The sequence below is a fragment of the Macaca fascicularis genome, chromosome 12 (genome assembly GCF_037993035.2).
Source record: "Macaca fascicularis isolate 582-1 chromosome 12, T2T-MFA8v1.1".
NCBI lineage: Eukaryota > Metazoa > Chordata > Mammalia > Primates > Cercopithecidae > Macaca > Macaca fascicularis.
The window spans coordinates 11,842,039-11,856,730 of record NC_088386.1 but is presented as its reverse complement, the minus strand read 5'-3'; the positions used below and the strand labels follow the sequence as shown (position 1 = coordinate 11,856,730).

The window sequence follows — 14,692 nt, the reverse complement described above, 5'->3', positions numbered from 1 at the left end:
CCTCTCAGTAAATCTAGTCTTAGCACTTTATGTCTTTAAGGATTCCTCAAGATGTCTGGTCCATTGACAACATATGTTCATATGTTATAGATTGTTTTTAAATATTACAGATTCTTTTGCTTTATGTATTTCTTCCCTAATGTATATCTTCTATAATGTTTTTTGAGGTTGGGAGCAGATAGGCTAGTAGGAGTATATATTTACTCTTGCATCATTTAGGCTCAGTCTTATATCTTGATCCAAACTTCTAATTGATGTCCTTTAAAACATGCTTTTTAATACTCTGATAATGGTGTACTGAAATAATGTTGATTATTGCAAGTCAAAAGCAGCCACACAAATTAATATACACTGTTGCATTTGACCATTTATGTATTATCTTACCTAACAGATTAATAAGATTTTATTTCATTAGAAGTTATTGATACTATAAAGTATTTGTTCTAGGAAGACAATGTTAAAATCTAGCTTATATTTTATTTAATAAGTTCTGTCTTCTCATTAAATGAATGGTAGGTGGTAAAAGTGTGCCTTCTGTATTAGGTTACTTGTAGAATCTTTTAAATAAAGCAAAATGGTTTCAAGGTAAATTAGCATCTAAGAAATGTATTTTTATTCTACCCATTCTCTCATTAGTGTAGGTTAGCTATTCAAATTGGGTCATTTAGTATGCAAACTCTCACTCATTCTTCAAGGTACAATTCAAATGTTCTTCTCTGGGGTCTTCTAAACTCTCTAAGAATTATTCTCTATTGTATACTCTCATGATGTTTCTAATGTATCATATTAGTTATAGGACTTCTCATATGTTGTAAATATCGCTTTATTGGGTTCCCTTTCACCAAACTCTGAATTCCTACATGTTTTATTCATGTTTATGATGTTAGCATCACAGTTACTTAGTAAATGGATTGTAATAGTTTTAGGAATGGTAAAATGAATACTAAGTCATCATGCTACCAAAGACAAAGGTTTCTGATTTCTGAATTCTAGGTTCCTATTCCAAAGAGTCAGTTCTAGTCATAAATTGTGGGAAATCCTGAGATCCATTTTGCTTTAGATTAAAGAATTTTAGTAAGACATTTCAGTTTGATTTAAAATTTGTTCTTTATTTTTATTTTGTAATAATTACCATTTGAGTTTCTAATTAGTATTCAGTTCTTTGCAACCTTTGAAAATGCCATGTTTAGTTTAAAAAAAGAATCCTATTTTTAAAATATATCTCTAACAAAGCCCATTAATTTAGATTTATCATGTTTTTATTCATTTTTTTGAAGGATCAGAGTAACAATGAAATTATGATTGGAGTGATGTCAGGAGGAATTCTGATTTATAAGAACAGGGTACGAATGAATACCTTTCCATGGTAAGAACATCCATTGATACTTTTATGTTTACCACTGTATTATCAAATATAATAATGTATACTAAAGACAGTGGCTGTTGAACTATTTTAATGTTGTCATTTTACTTGTGAGATAAACTTTATACTTTATCCCACTTGGTTAGAACCTACCGGAAGACACCAAAATAGTTTATTTCAAAATTACTTATTAAAAATTATTACTTATGAATTTTTCTTGTATGGAATTTTTTAAAGATGATCAGAGTTTTCCAGTCTTTTTAACAAAGATTTGCCCCCAGGGCAAACTATTTTACCAGCATCTAACCAATGTGGGTTTTATCAGAGTTTAACCAAAGTGGGAGAATGGAAATACCCAATTTAGACCCCTCCTGCTTTCTTATCTCACCTAAGGAGGGGTTGACCTGAGAAGCACCGAAGATTACAGCCAAGAGGCACAGACCACTAAACCACAAAGACCTAATTACAGGATGAAAGAATGATTCCTCCCTATCCCACACCTTACTGCCACGTCAACATGGCTCATAAATAATAACAGGGAATCACAACTGAAATAACTGTAAGGCTCAGATTATTTAGGAGTCCCTTAGGGAAACCCAAAGACAGCAGGGATGTGAAAAACAAAGATGGAGAAAATTATAACCTCTGACACCTACAGAGTGTTTACACAAACATTAAACATAGCCTTATGCCTTGCCAGGTCTACATAAAACTTCACACCAAAGGCATATTTATTTCTTTTACCCAGTATATCATATCCAGCATTTAGCAAAAAAAAAAAGGCGGAAACACAGTTTGAAGAAACAAAGCAAGGAAGAGAACCAGACCCAGATATGGAAGAAATTTTGGAAGTATTATACCAGAACTTTAAAATAACTGTAATTAATATACTAAGGGAAAAGTATATGGAAAAAGTGTGTAATGTACAAGAACAGATGGAAATGTAAGCACAGAGATGGAAACCTTAGGAAACCTTATGAGAAAGAATTAAACAGGAATGCTAGAAATCAAATGCATTGCAACAGAAATAAAGAATGCCTTTGGTCTTATCAGTAGATTATACACGAGAAAAAAATGAGTGATCTTGAAGATATGTCAATAGAAACTTCAAAAACTGAAAAGTGATGGGAAAAAGGAACTAAAGAACAGTATTTAAGACGTGATGGGAATAAAGAGAGAAAACAGAAGAAATAAATATCTGAAAAAATAACGGCTGATAGTTTCCCAAAATTCATGACAGCCACCAAATCGCAGATCCAGAAAGTTCAGAGAACACCTAGCAGGTTAAATAAACCAAAAACCCGCACTTACACGTATCATAGTCACGCTGCAGATAATCAGAAAATCTTTTAAAAAGCAAAGCATAAAAAGCACATTTAACCCAGAGGAACAAGGTAAAAAATATGTTGTATTTCTCTTCAGAAACCATGTAAGCAAGAAGAAACTGGAGTGAAATATTTTGGTTAAAGTGTTGAAAGGAAAAAACCCACCAACCCAGAAGTCTATAGCAAAGTTATCCTTCAGAAGTTTAAGAGAAATAAAGACTTTCACACACACAAACAAAAATTGGTGGAATTTGTTGCCAGTAGACCTGCCTTGTGAGACATGTTAAAAGAAGTTCTTCACAGAAAAGGAAAATAATATAAGACAGGAATCTGGATCTACAGAAAGAAAAGAAAGCAGGGAGGGAGCTTCAAAATGGCTGACTAGAGTCACAGAGGCACTGGTGTCTTCCACAAAGAGGACCAAATCAGCAAGTAGATAACCACACAATGAATAGGACATTTAAAAGAGAAGAGAAGAATTCAGCAAGGAAGTGACAGGGAACCTCTGACACACAGGAGAGGGAAGCAAAGTAGCCTGCCTAGCCAGGATCACCTGAGAGCCAGGAGGAATTGCCCATTGCAGGAAAAAGGTAAGCAAGAAATCCTCAATAGTTCACATTTGCACCAAAGATTACTGCAGTCCTACTTACATGAGAGAGCCCCTTGGCCCTCATGGGCCGTGAGACTAGCATAGGGAGCTGCCTGAAGTCCACACCATGGCATTGTTTCAGAGAGGGAGTTTACACTCCCTCTGCACACCCCCTAAGACCCAGGCAGTTGCAACACAGTGCCATTTTGAGAGCTCAGCCCCCATCAGAATACATCCTGCAGTGAGGCCCAGTAGCTCCTGCATTTCCACATCTCCCAGACCCCACTGACAACCCTCCGTGTCCACACAGAGGGCTGCAAGGTTGCAATACTAACTGCACCCAGGATGTAGCTTAGGTCCTCAAAACTGTATCTCTTACATTGTCATTCACCCTGGGAAATGGGCAGTGCGGTATGCCAGGGAGGCTGTACCCATCGTAAAGAGAGATGAAGCATGTGCTCATTATAGCCTCAGAGTTGCCTGCACAGGAACATTACCATTGACAGCAACTCATCGTCCAGCAGCAGGACCAGTGTACAGCTGCACGTGCCTTCAGGGAGGCTAAGGACTGGCCTACCTGAGCACACCTTCCAGGGACATGGACATTTACATGCCCTGTCCGCCATCACCAGTGACAACATCAAGGGCCTGAACACAGGACCATCTCAGCTGCTGGCATCTGTATATGTCATTCAGGAACCTAGAGATTGACCTACCCCACTTAGTACAACTGTGAGGGCCCTCACACAACATCCAAGGGCCTGACGATAGAAGTGCTGCCTCACCCTCGGCCACCATCTCCAGGCGCTGTTGGGGTCTAGGCGTTGGCTGGCCATACCTACAGCTACTGACACACACACACACACACACACACACACACACACCTTTCAGGGGCTCAATAATGGACCTTCTTTGCCTGCCCCTGGCACCTGTGGGCACTTCCCAGGGGCCCAGGGATGGGCCCCTCCACCCTGCCTCTACCAGTACTGTCCCCCACATGCACAGCTCAGGACCCCAAGGGGTAGCCCACTGATAATACTGGCACCATGCATACCACCTGGAGACCCAAGAACTGGCGTGTCCAGCCTGCCATCATCACAGCTGGTGCCCATGAACCAGCCTACTTGGCATTTCCATACCCAATACAGCTTCACCACAGCCTCTACACCCTAAGCCACTGAGGAACTCACAGACACCTCTGACACTGACTAGAGCCAAATAAATAATGTGAAGACTATGCTACTTCACCCACCCAGAACCAAAGCCAGAGCACCCTACCCAATCCAGCCAACACTATAGGTACATCAGAAGAAAAAGTTTGTTCCTATTACAGCCAATTCATAAAATTAGAAGAAGCACCTGTTACACCAGATGTGCAGATATCAACGTAAGGACAGAAGAAATAATGAAATGCCTGAAAAATAAAATAATATTTTAAAAATGCAGTGAGATATAAGACAGCTTAACAATACAGAGATATCAAGAAAACAATTCATAATCTGAATGAGAAATTCAGCTGAAATATATTTTTTAAAAAAAGCCAACAGATCTTGGAACTGAGTTCAGTGAATGAAGTAAAAAATACAGTAGAAAGCATCAACAATAGACTAGATTAAGTGGTAAAAATAATTTCTGAACTTGAAGACAGGTCTTTGGAAATAACCTAGTAATTTTTTTCAAAGGATAAAAAAGCCTGAATGACATGGAACACTATAAAGCAGCCAAATATTTGAATTTTGAAAATTTCAGAAGAGTTGGGCAAAGGCATACAAAAAAACCTATTTAGGAAAATACTAGCTGAAAGCTTCCCAACTCTTGCAAGAAGTAGAGACATTAAGATACCAGAAGCTCAAAGAACCCCATAGACATTCAACCCAAAAAGGTCTCCTCCAAGGCACTTTGTAGTCAAATTGTTAAAAATCAAAGACAGAAGTCAAAAAATAGCAAGAGGAAAGGATCAAGTCACACATAATGGAATCCCCATCAGACCAATGGCAGATTCCTCATCAAACACCTTACAGGCCAGGAGGGAATATGGTGATATATTCAAAGTGCAGCTAAACCAATAAAAATGCTGACTGAGGATACATCACCCAAGCAAATCTATCCTTCAAAAATGAAGTAGAAATAAAGTCTGTCTCAGATAGGCAAAAATCAAGAGAATGCATTGCCACTAGATGGATCCTATAAGAAATGCTTAAGGGAGCCCTACATCTGAAAGTGAAAGGATACTATGTACTATCATGAAAATGCACAAAAGTATAAAATTCCCTGGCAGAGCAGATAAGATACATCTAGAGTAGACGAGAAAAAGAAAGGAGTCAAAGGTTATTACTCCAAAAAAAAAAAAAAAACACAGACACACCAAATAATCAAGGGAAACAAGAGAGGATGAAAAGAATAAAGGATGTACAAAACAATCAGAAAATAATTAGCAGAATAACAAGAATAAATCTTTACATGTCACTTAACAACATTGAATGTGTATGGTTTAAATTCCAATTAAAACTTAGACACTGGCTGAATGGATGTAAAAAATCAAGACCCAATTCTATGCTACCTACAAGAAACTCGGCTTCACCTGTAAAAAAGCACAATAGACTAAATGTAAAGGAAAGGAAAAATCCCATGTAAATGGAAACTAAAAGCATACGGAAGCAGTTATTTTAGACAAAATATACTTTGTAAAAAACCATAAAAAGAGACAAGGTCAATATCAAATGATAAAGGGATCAATTCAGCAAAAGGATATAACAATTGAAAATACGTACCTAACACTGGAGCACCCAGATATATGAAGTAAATATTGTTAAAGATAGAGAAACAGACTCCAATACAATAGTAGTTGGGGACTTCAGCACACCAGATTCACCATTGGACAGATCATCTAGACAGAAAACAAACATTGGACTTAACCTACACTGTAGACCAAAGGAACCTAATAAACATTTAGAGAACATTTTATCCAACAGCTGCAGAATATGTATTCTTCACCCCAGCACGTGGAATACTCTTCAGGAAAGACCATATGTTAGGCCACAAAACAAGTCTCAAAAAATTTTTAAATACTAATTATATCCATTATCTTCTCAGACCACAATGGAATAAAACTAGAAATCAATTACAAGGAACTTTGGAAACTGTACAAATACATGGAAATTAAATAACACTCTCCTGAAAGACCATTGGGTCAATTAAGAAATTAAGACAGAAATAAAAAAATTTATTGAAACAAAAACAGCAACATAGCATACTAGAACCTATGAGGTACGGGAATAGCATTTCTAAGAGGGCTGTTTATAGCAATAAATGCTTACATCAAAAAAGTAGAAAGAGCTCAAATAAGCAGTTTAATGATGCATCTCAAGGAACTTGAAAAGCCAGAACAAACCAAGCCCCAAATTTAGTAGAAGAAAAAACAATAAAGATCAGAGCAGAACTAAATCAAGTAGAGACTGTAAAAATAATACAAAGGATCAACAAATTGAAGCTTCTATTTTTTGAAGTGATAAAAATCAACTAACAACAAAAAAAGAAAGAATTATCCAGGTGTGGTGGCACATGCCTGTAGTCCTAGGTACTCAGGCAACTGAGGCAGGAGGATCACTTGTGTTCAGAAGTTCATCCTGGGCGACAGTGTGAGACCTGCCTGAAAAAAAAAGAAAAGACAGAAAAAACTACTGGCCAGTATTCCTAATGAACATAGATGAAAAAATTCCTCAACAAAATACTAGCAAAGCAAATTCAATGATACACGAAAAAGATACACTTTTCACGTATCTCCATGTGATCAAGCGGAGTTTATTTCCAGGATGCAAGGATTGTTTAACATACAAATATCAGTAAGTGAAATACTTTACATCAACAGATTGAAAACCAAAAACTATACATTCGTCTCAGTAGACACATAAAAAGCATTTGATAAAATTCAACATCCCTTCATGATAAAAACAAAAAATTCAACAAATTAGATATAGGCGAAACATATCTTGACACAATCAAAGCCATAAATGACAGTTCCACAGCTAACATCATACAGAACAGGTCAAAGCTGAAAACTTTTCTTCTAAGAACTAAAAGAAGACAAGGACGCCCATGCTGACCACTCTTATTCAACATAGTACTAGAAGTCCTAGCCAGAGCAGTCAAAAAAGAGAATGAAATAAAGGCCATCCATATGGGAAAACAGGAAGTCAAATTGTTCTTCTTTGCAGAAAACCTGATCATAAAGAAAAGCCTAAAGACTCCACTAAAAGTCTCTTAGAACTATTAAATGAATTCAGTTAAGTTGCAGGGAACATAATTAATGTACAAAAATCAGTTACATTTCTATACACCAATAATAGCTAGAAAAGAAATCAATAACGCAATCTCATTTACAATACCTACCAAATGTTATACTTAGGAATAAACTTAACCAAGGAGGTGAAATATCTCTACAACAAAAACTACAAAACACTGATGGAAAAAAATTGAAGAGAACAGAAAAAAAAGTAGAAAAACATCTCATACTCATTAATTAGAAAAATTAATATTGTGAAAATGACCACACTGCCCAAAGCATTCTACAGATTCAATGCAATATCTGTCAAAATACCAATGACATTCTTCACAGGCATAGAAAAAGCAATTCTAAAATTCATATGGGTGGGGAGCCAAGTGGCTCACACCTGTAATCCTAGCGCTTTTGGAGGCCAAGGCAGGAGGATTGCTTGAGCCCAGGCGTTTAATACCAGCCTACACAACATAGCGAGACCTGTCTCTATAAAAAATATTTTTTAAAATTAGCTGGGCATATGGCATGTATTTGTAGTCCTACCTACTCTGGAAGCTGAGGTGGGAGGATCACTTGAGCCCAGCTCTTTAAGGTTGCAGTGGGCTATGATCATATCACTGCACTTCAGCCTGGATGGCACAGTGAGACCTTGTCTCTATTAAGAAAAAAAAAAAAAATCATATGGAACCCTGAAAGATCCTGAATAGCCAAAACAATACTAAGTCAAGAGAATAAAGACGGAAGACATCAAATTACCCTGTGAAGCTGCAGTATTCACAACTGCATGGTACTGGTATTAAAATAGACACATACACCCAACAGAACAGAATAGAGAACACAGAAATAAATCCATGTATTTACAGCCAACTGAATTTTGACAACAGCACCTAGAACATATAGTAGGGAACAGACACCCTTTACCATAAATGGTACTGAGAAAACTGGATATCTATTGCAGAAGAATGGAACCAGACCGTTATCTCACTATATACAAAAATCATCTCCAAATGGATTAGAGAGTTACATGTAAGACCTGAAAGTATAAAACTGCTAAATGAACACAGAGGAAATGCTTCAGAATATTGATCTAGGCAAAGATTTTATGGGTAGGTCTTTAAAAGTACAGGCAACAAAACCAGAAATAATCGAATGGGACTATCAAACTAAAAAGCTTTTACACAGCAAAGGAAACAATTGACAAGAGTATAGAGACAACCTATAGAATTGGAGAAAATATTTGCAAATTGTACATCCAACAAGGGCCTGGTATCCAGAATAACAAGGAACCCAACAGCAAAAGCCAGCCTAATAATTCATGTTTTAAAATAAACATTTCTCAGAAACAAAGACATGCAAATGGTCAAATTGAAGGTTTGTGGCATCCCTGCATCAGACAACTCTGTTGGTGCCGTTTTTCCACCAGCGTGTGCTCACATTGTGTCTTTGTGTCATATTTTGGTATTTCTCACAATAATTCAAAGTTTTTTATTATATATGTCATGGTGTCAGTGATCTTTGATCTTAGTATTGTAATTGTTTTGGCATGCCACAAACCACACCTACATAAGACAGCAAACTTAAGTGATAGATACGTATTAATATTGGTTCTTTCTGCCCCACTGACTGGCCGTTCCTGTCTCTCTTCCTCTCCTTGGAACTCCTTGTTCACTGAGACACAACAATATAGAAATTAGACCAATTAATAACCCTTCAGTGGTCTGTAAGTGATCAAGTGCAAGGAGGAGTTGCACTTTTGTCACTTTCAATCAAAAATTAGAAATGATTAAGTTTAGTGAGGAAGGCGTGTCAAAAACCCAGACAGACCAACAACTAGGCCTCTTGCACCAATTAGCCAAATTGTGAATGCAAAGGAAAAGTTCTTGAAGGAATTGAAAGTACTACTTCATTGAACACCCAAATGATACAAAAGTGAAACAGCCTTATTGTTGATATGAAGAATATTTTAGTGGTGTGGATACATGAAACCAGCCACAACATTCCCGTAAGCTTAATCCGGAGCAAGGCTCTAATTCTCTTTAATTATGTGAAGACTGAGAAGAGAGGTGAGAAAGCTGCAGAAGAACAGTTTGAAGCTAGTGCAGGTTGGTTCATGAGGCTTAAGGAAAGAAGCCATCTTCATACATAAAAGTTCAAAGTGAAGCAGCAAGTTACACAGAATATCTAGCTATCTAGCTAAGTGATGAATGGCTACACTAAGCAACAGGTTTTCAGTGTAGATGAAACAGCCTTCTGTTGGAAGAACATGCCATCTAGGACTATCATAGATGAAGTTAATACCTGGCTTCAATGTTTCAAAGGACTGACTGAGTCTCTTGTTACGGAATAAAGTTGAAGCCAGTGCTCATTTACCATTCTGTAAATGCTAGGTCCTAAATCTACCCTACTTGTGTTCTAGAAATGGAACGTCAAAGCCTGGATGACCACACATCTGTTTACAGCATAGGTTACTGAATATTTTAAGCCCATTGTTAAGTCCTACTGCTTAGAAAAAGATTCCTTTCTGAATATTACTTCCCATTGACAATCAATGCATCTTGCCACCCACGAGCTCTGTTAGAGATGGCAAGGAGGTTCATGTTTGCTGCCACAATATGAATTCTGTAGCTGATGGATCAAGGAGTAGTTTTGACTTTCAAGTCTTTTTTAAGAAACATATTTTGTAAGACTGTAGTGGCCATTGAGGATGATTTCTCTGATGGATCTGGGAAAAGTAGGTTGAAAACCTTTTGGAAATGATTTACCATTCTAGATGCCATTGAGAACAGTCATGGTTCATAGTAGAAGGTCAAAGTAGCAACGTTAACCGGAATTTGGAAGAAATTGATTCCAACCCTCATAGATGACTTTGAGGGGCTTAAGACTTCAGTGGAGGAAGTAACTACAGGTGGGGTGGAAATAGCTAGAGAATTATAATTAGAAGTGGAGTCCGAAGATGAGGTAGGGGATGAATTGCTGCAATCTCATGATAAAACTTGAATAGATGAGGATTTGCTTCTTATGGATGGCAAAGAAAGTGATTTTTTTGAGATGGAATATACTATTGGTGAAGATGCTGTGAGCATTGTTTAAATGACAAAGGATATAGACTATTTCATGATAAAGCAGCAGCTGGGTCAAGAGGATTGACTGTTTTGAAAGAAGTTCTATTGTAGGTAAATGCTATCAAATAGCATTTGGCAATGTGGTCTTGCCACAATGTGGCAAGACCCTCCACCAACAAAAAGATTACAACTCCTGAGGGCTCAGATGATCATTAGAATTTTTTACAAATTACTCTGATTTTTTATTATACAATTGTTTTCACTATAGTATACTGAACTCTTAATAGACTACAGTATAGTGTAAACATAACTTTTATATCCACTGAGAAATTAAAAAATTGTGTGACTCACTTTATCACAATATTCGCTTTATTGTGGTAGTCTGGAACTAAGCCCTAAGTATATCTAAAGTTTGGCTGTACCAGTATCCAGAATGAAAGGGGATATCATTACAGACCCTACATACATTAAAAACATAATAAAATAATATTGTGAGCAGATTTGAATGTTTGAATATTGATATGGCTTGTCTCTGTGTCCTGCCCCGCCCCCCCACCCCACTGCCACTAATCTTACCTTGAATTGTAATGTCCATAATCCCCATGTGTCAAGGGTGGGACCAGGTGGAGGTAATTGAATCATAGGCAATTTCTCCCTTTGTGTTCTCCTGATAATGAGTGAGTCTCATGAGATCTGATGGTTTTATAAGCATCTGGCATTTCCCCTGCTTGCACTTCTCCTTCCTGCTGCCTTGTGAATAAAGTACCTTGCTTGCCCTTTGCCTTGTGCTATGAGTGTAAATTTCCTGAGGCCTCCCCAGCCATGCTGAACTGTGAGTCAATTAAACCTCTTTCCCCAATAGATTACCCAGTCTTGGGCATGTCTTTATTAGCAGTGTGAGAATGGACTAATACAAATGTCATTAATAAATTTCACACCGTAGATTAAATGTGCAAATTCCTTGAAAGACAAACTAAAAAATGACGTGAGAAGAAAAGACACTTGAATCTATCTGTATCAATTAAAGAAGTTGAAATTGTAATTAGAAACCTTTTGAACATTTGAGCTCCAGGCCCCTTGTTGTGAATTCTGTCGAACATTTAAAGTAGAAGTAAGGCCAGTTCTATATAAGCTCTTTTAGACAATAAAGAAGGAACATGTTTTATGTGATTATTACCTTGATGTTAAAACCAGGCTAAGACTTTACAAGGAAAGAAAACTGCAGTTACTCATGAACATAGATGCAAAAATACCTAATAAAAGTTTAGCAGATTCTATTGAGTAATATATAAAAATGACAATTCATCATGTTCAAATGGGGATTATTTTAAGAATGTAAGATTGCTTTAACATCTGAAAGTCAATCAGTATAATTAACCGTATTATTATAATAACATAGAAAAAACATTTGAGTATTTCAATAGATGCAGAAAAAGAATTTGACAAAATTGACCATGATAAAAAAATAAAGACATAGCTAACTATAAATAAGAGGCACTTTCCATTTTGATTAAGGGCATCTACAAAAAATCTGCTAATATTGTACAAAATGGTGACAGTCTTAATGCTTTTTATGTAAGATCAGGAAAATATATACTTCGTGTCACTACTTCTCTTCAGCTTTGTACACCAGGTCCTTACCAGTGTTTTAGAAAAGAAAAAGAAAAAAGGAATAAAAGGCAAACAAATGGGGAAGAAAAAAGTATAATGGCTTTCCTTGTAGATAAGAATATACATATAGCGATTGGCTTTATTTTCAGAGATAAAAAGGTGTACCATGCAAGTAGTAAGCATTAAGGAGACTAGAATGAGTATATTCTTATAATATATACAAGGGTCTAACCAGTCTAGAAGACTCTTCTGTAGTTTCTTAAAAAGTTGGAAATATATCTACCATATGACCTAGCTGTTTCACTCCTACCTAGTATTTGACCAACAGAAATTAAAGCAAATGTTCATACAAAGACTTGCACACGTGTTCAAAGTGACTTTATTTGTAATAGCCAAAAACTAGAAACAACTTAAATATTCGTCATGAAGTGATGGCTATTTCCATCCATGTTGTGGTATATCCATAGAATGGAATGCTCCTCGGCGAAGTGGAGAAAATATTTAGTGAAAAACACAATGCAGATGAATCTCTAAATAATTAAGCAGAGTGACAGAAGACAGATGAAAAATACATACTCTATGCTTCGATTTATATAAATTCTAGAAAATTCCATCTGTAGGGACACAAAGTTGGTCAGTGGTTACGTAGGCGGGATGGGTTGCTGTGTTGGAGTTCTAGAGGAAGATTACAGTGTGGCAGAAGGAATCTTTTGGAAATGATAGATATGTTCACTATCTTGACTGTGATGATGGTTTGATAAGTACGTACATACGTCACACTTACCAAAGTATATACTTTAAATATGTTCATTTTGCATGTCAGTTATACATAATAAAATGCTTAAAAGGGAAAATGAAAAGATGCATTGGTGGTGTAATGGTGAGCCTAGCTGCCTTCCAAAACCATGTGAAAGTTAATCAGTAAAACAGTATAAAATAGTTATATGATATAAAATAGTTATATAGAATAGTTATATGATCTACTGGAATTGGCATTCCAGTAGAAACAGAAAACTTTGGATAAGTAGCAAAAAAAATTACAGTAGAGATAAATCCAAGTATGTTAGTTATTATCAAAACTGTAAATGTGTTGGATATTCATATTGAAAACATCAAACTGAATTTTTAAATAACTTTATTGATATAATCTACATACCATAATTTTGCCTATTAAAGTATACAGTTTAGTGGTTTGTGGTATAGTTTCAGGGACAGCATCACCATAATCTAATTTTGAATCATTTATATTACCCCTAACAGATAACCTTGTAATTACTAGGAGTCATTCCCTGTTCCTTTCTCTGCTTTTTATTTGCCAGAAGTCTTAGACAATCACTAATCACTATCATGTATCTCTATAGATATGCCTATTCTATATATTATATTAATATTGAATGAGATCATGTGCTATGTGGTCTTTTGTGATTGATTTTTTCATTCATTTTTGAGGTTCATCCACATTGTAGTATGTATCCATTTTGCTTTCTCCTTTATTGCTGAATAATTTTCCATTTTATAGTTATACCACATTTATATCACCAGTTTTGTCCGCTTTTGGGCTAGTAAGAATTATGTTGCTCTGAACATTTGTACAAGTTTTTGTGTGGGCATATGTTTTCATTTTTCTTGAGTGTATGTATCTAGGAGTGGAATACTTGGGTTTGCTAAACTGTTTTCAAACATGGCTGCATCATTTTACGTTCCCACCAGCATTGCATGTGGGTTTAATTTCTCCAAATTCTCACCAGCACTTGTTATCTGTATTTTTTATTATAACCATTCTTGTGGGTGTAAAGTAGTATCTCATTGTAGTTTTTATTTGCATTCCCCTGCTGGCTAATGATAATGAGTGTCTTTTCAAGTACTTATTATTGTTTCATATATTTTGGATTATTCAAACTGAATTTTTAAAAATCAGTCTGAGCCATATGCAGTGGCATACACCTGTAGTCCCAGCTACTCAGGAGGCTGAGGCAGGAGGATCACTTGAGCCTAGGAGTTTGAGGCCAGGCTGGGCAACATAGTGAAACTGTGTCTGTAATAGTATACATTTTAAGATGACAAAGGCAAACCTTAAACTGAAATGTAAAGTCAGTGTAAAAACTCTGATGTCATGTGAAAAATGCATAGTATGTCTAATGATTTATTAACTACTGGAAGGGATTGTTCCAGTTAAAAAAAAATCAATCTTTATACTGTTTACAAGAGACATACCTAAAATGTTATACAAAATGACAGAAACATTGAAAAAAATAAACCAGGCATATAGTAGCCAAAAGAAAACGGTTATAGCTATACTACTGCTATATAAAATAGATACTGTTTGAAAGATTTTTAATTGGTACATTGGTAAATTTCTGAAAAAAACTTTGTAGAAAATACAAGTCACACAAAATACATTTATAAGAAAATAAAAGTTATACAAAATATATATTGTACAACAGAGAACATTCAGTGAAAAGATTT

General features: G+C 36.0%; 1 protein-coding gene across 29 annotated transcripts in view; it reads left to right on the top strand.

The window, feature by feature from the left end:
• The window catches only part of PTPN4 (protein tyrosine phosphatase non-receptor type 4), a 293,063-nt gene that overhangs the window by 208,293 nt on the left and 70,078 nt on the right, over positions 1 to 14,692 (top strand). For 23 of the 29 annotated variants that reach the window (XM_005572938.4, XM_074008833.1, XM_074008831.1 and 20 more), the window contains one exon: positions 1,278 to 1,366. The exons of the other annotated variants lie outside the window; for them this stretch is intronic. In XM_005572938.4, coding sequence (XP_005572995.1) covers positions 1,278 to 1,366 — 89 coding nt within the window. The remainder of the gene's footprint in view (positions 1 to 1,277; positions 1,367 to 14,692) is intronic. 29 annotated transcript variants of the gene reach the window in all.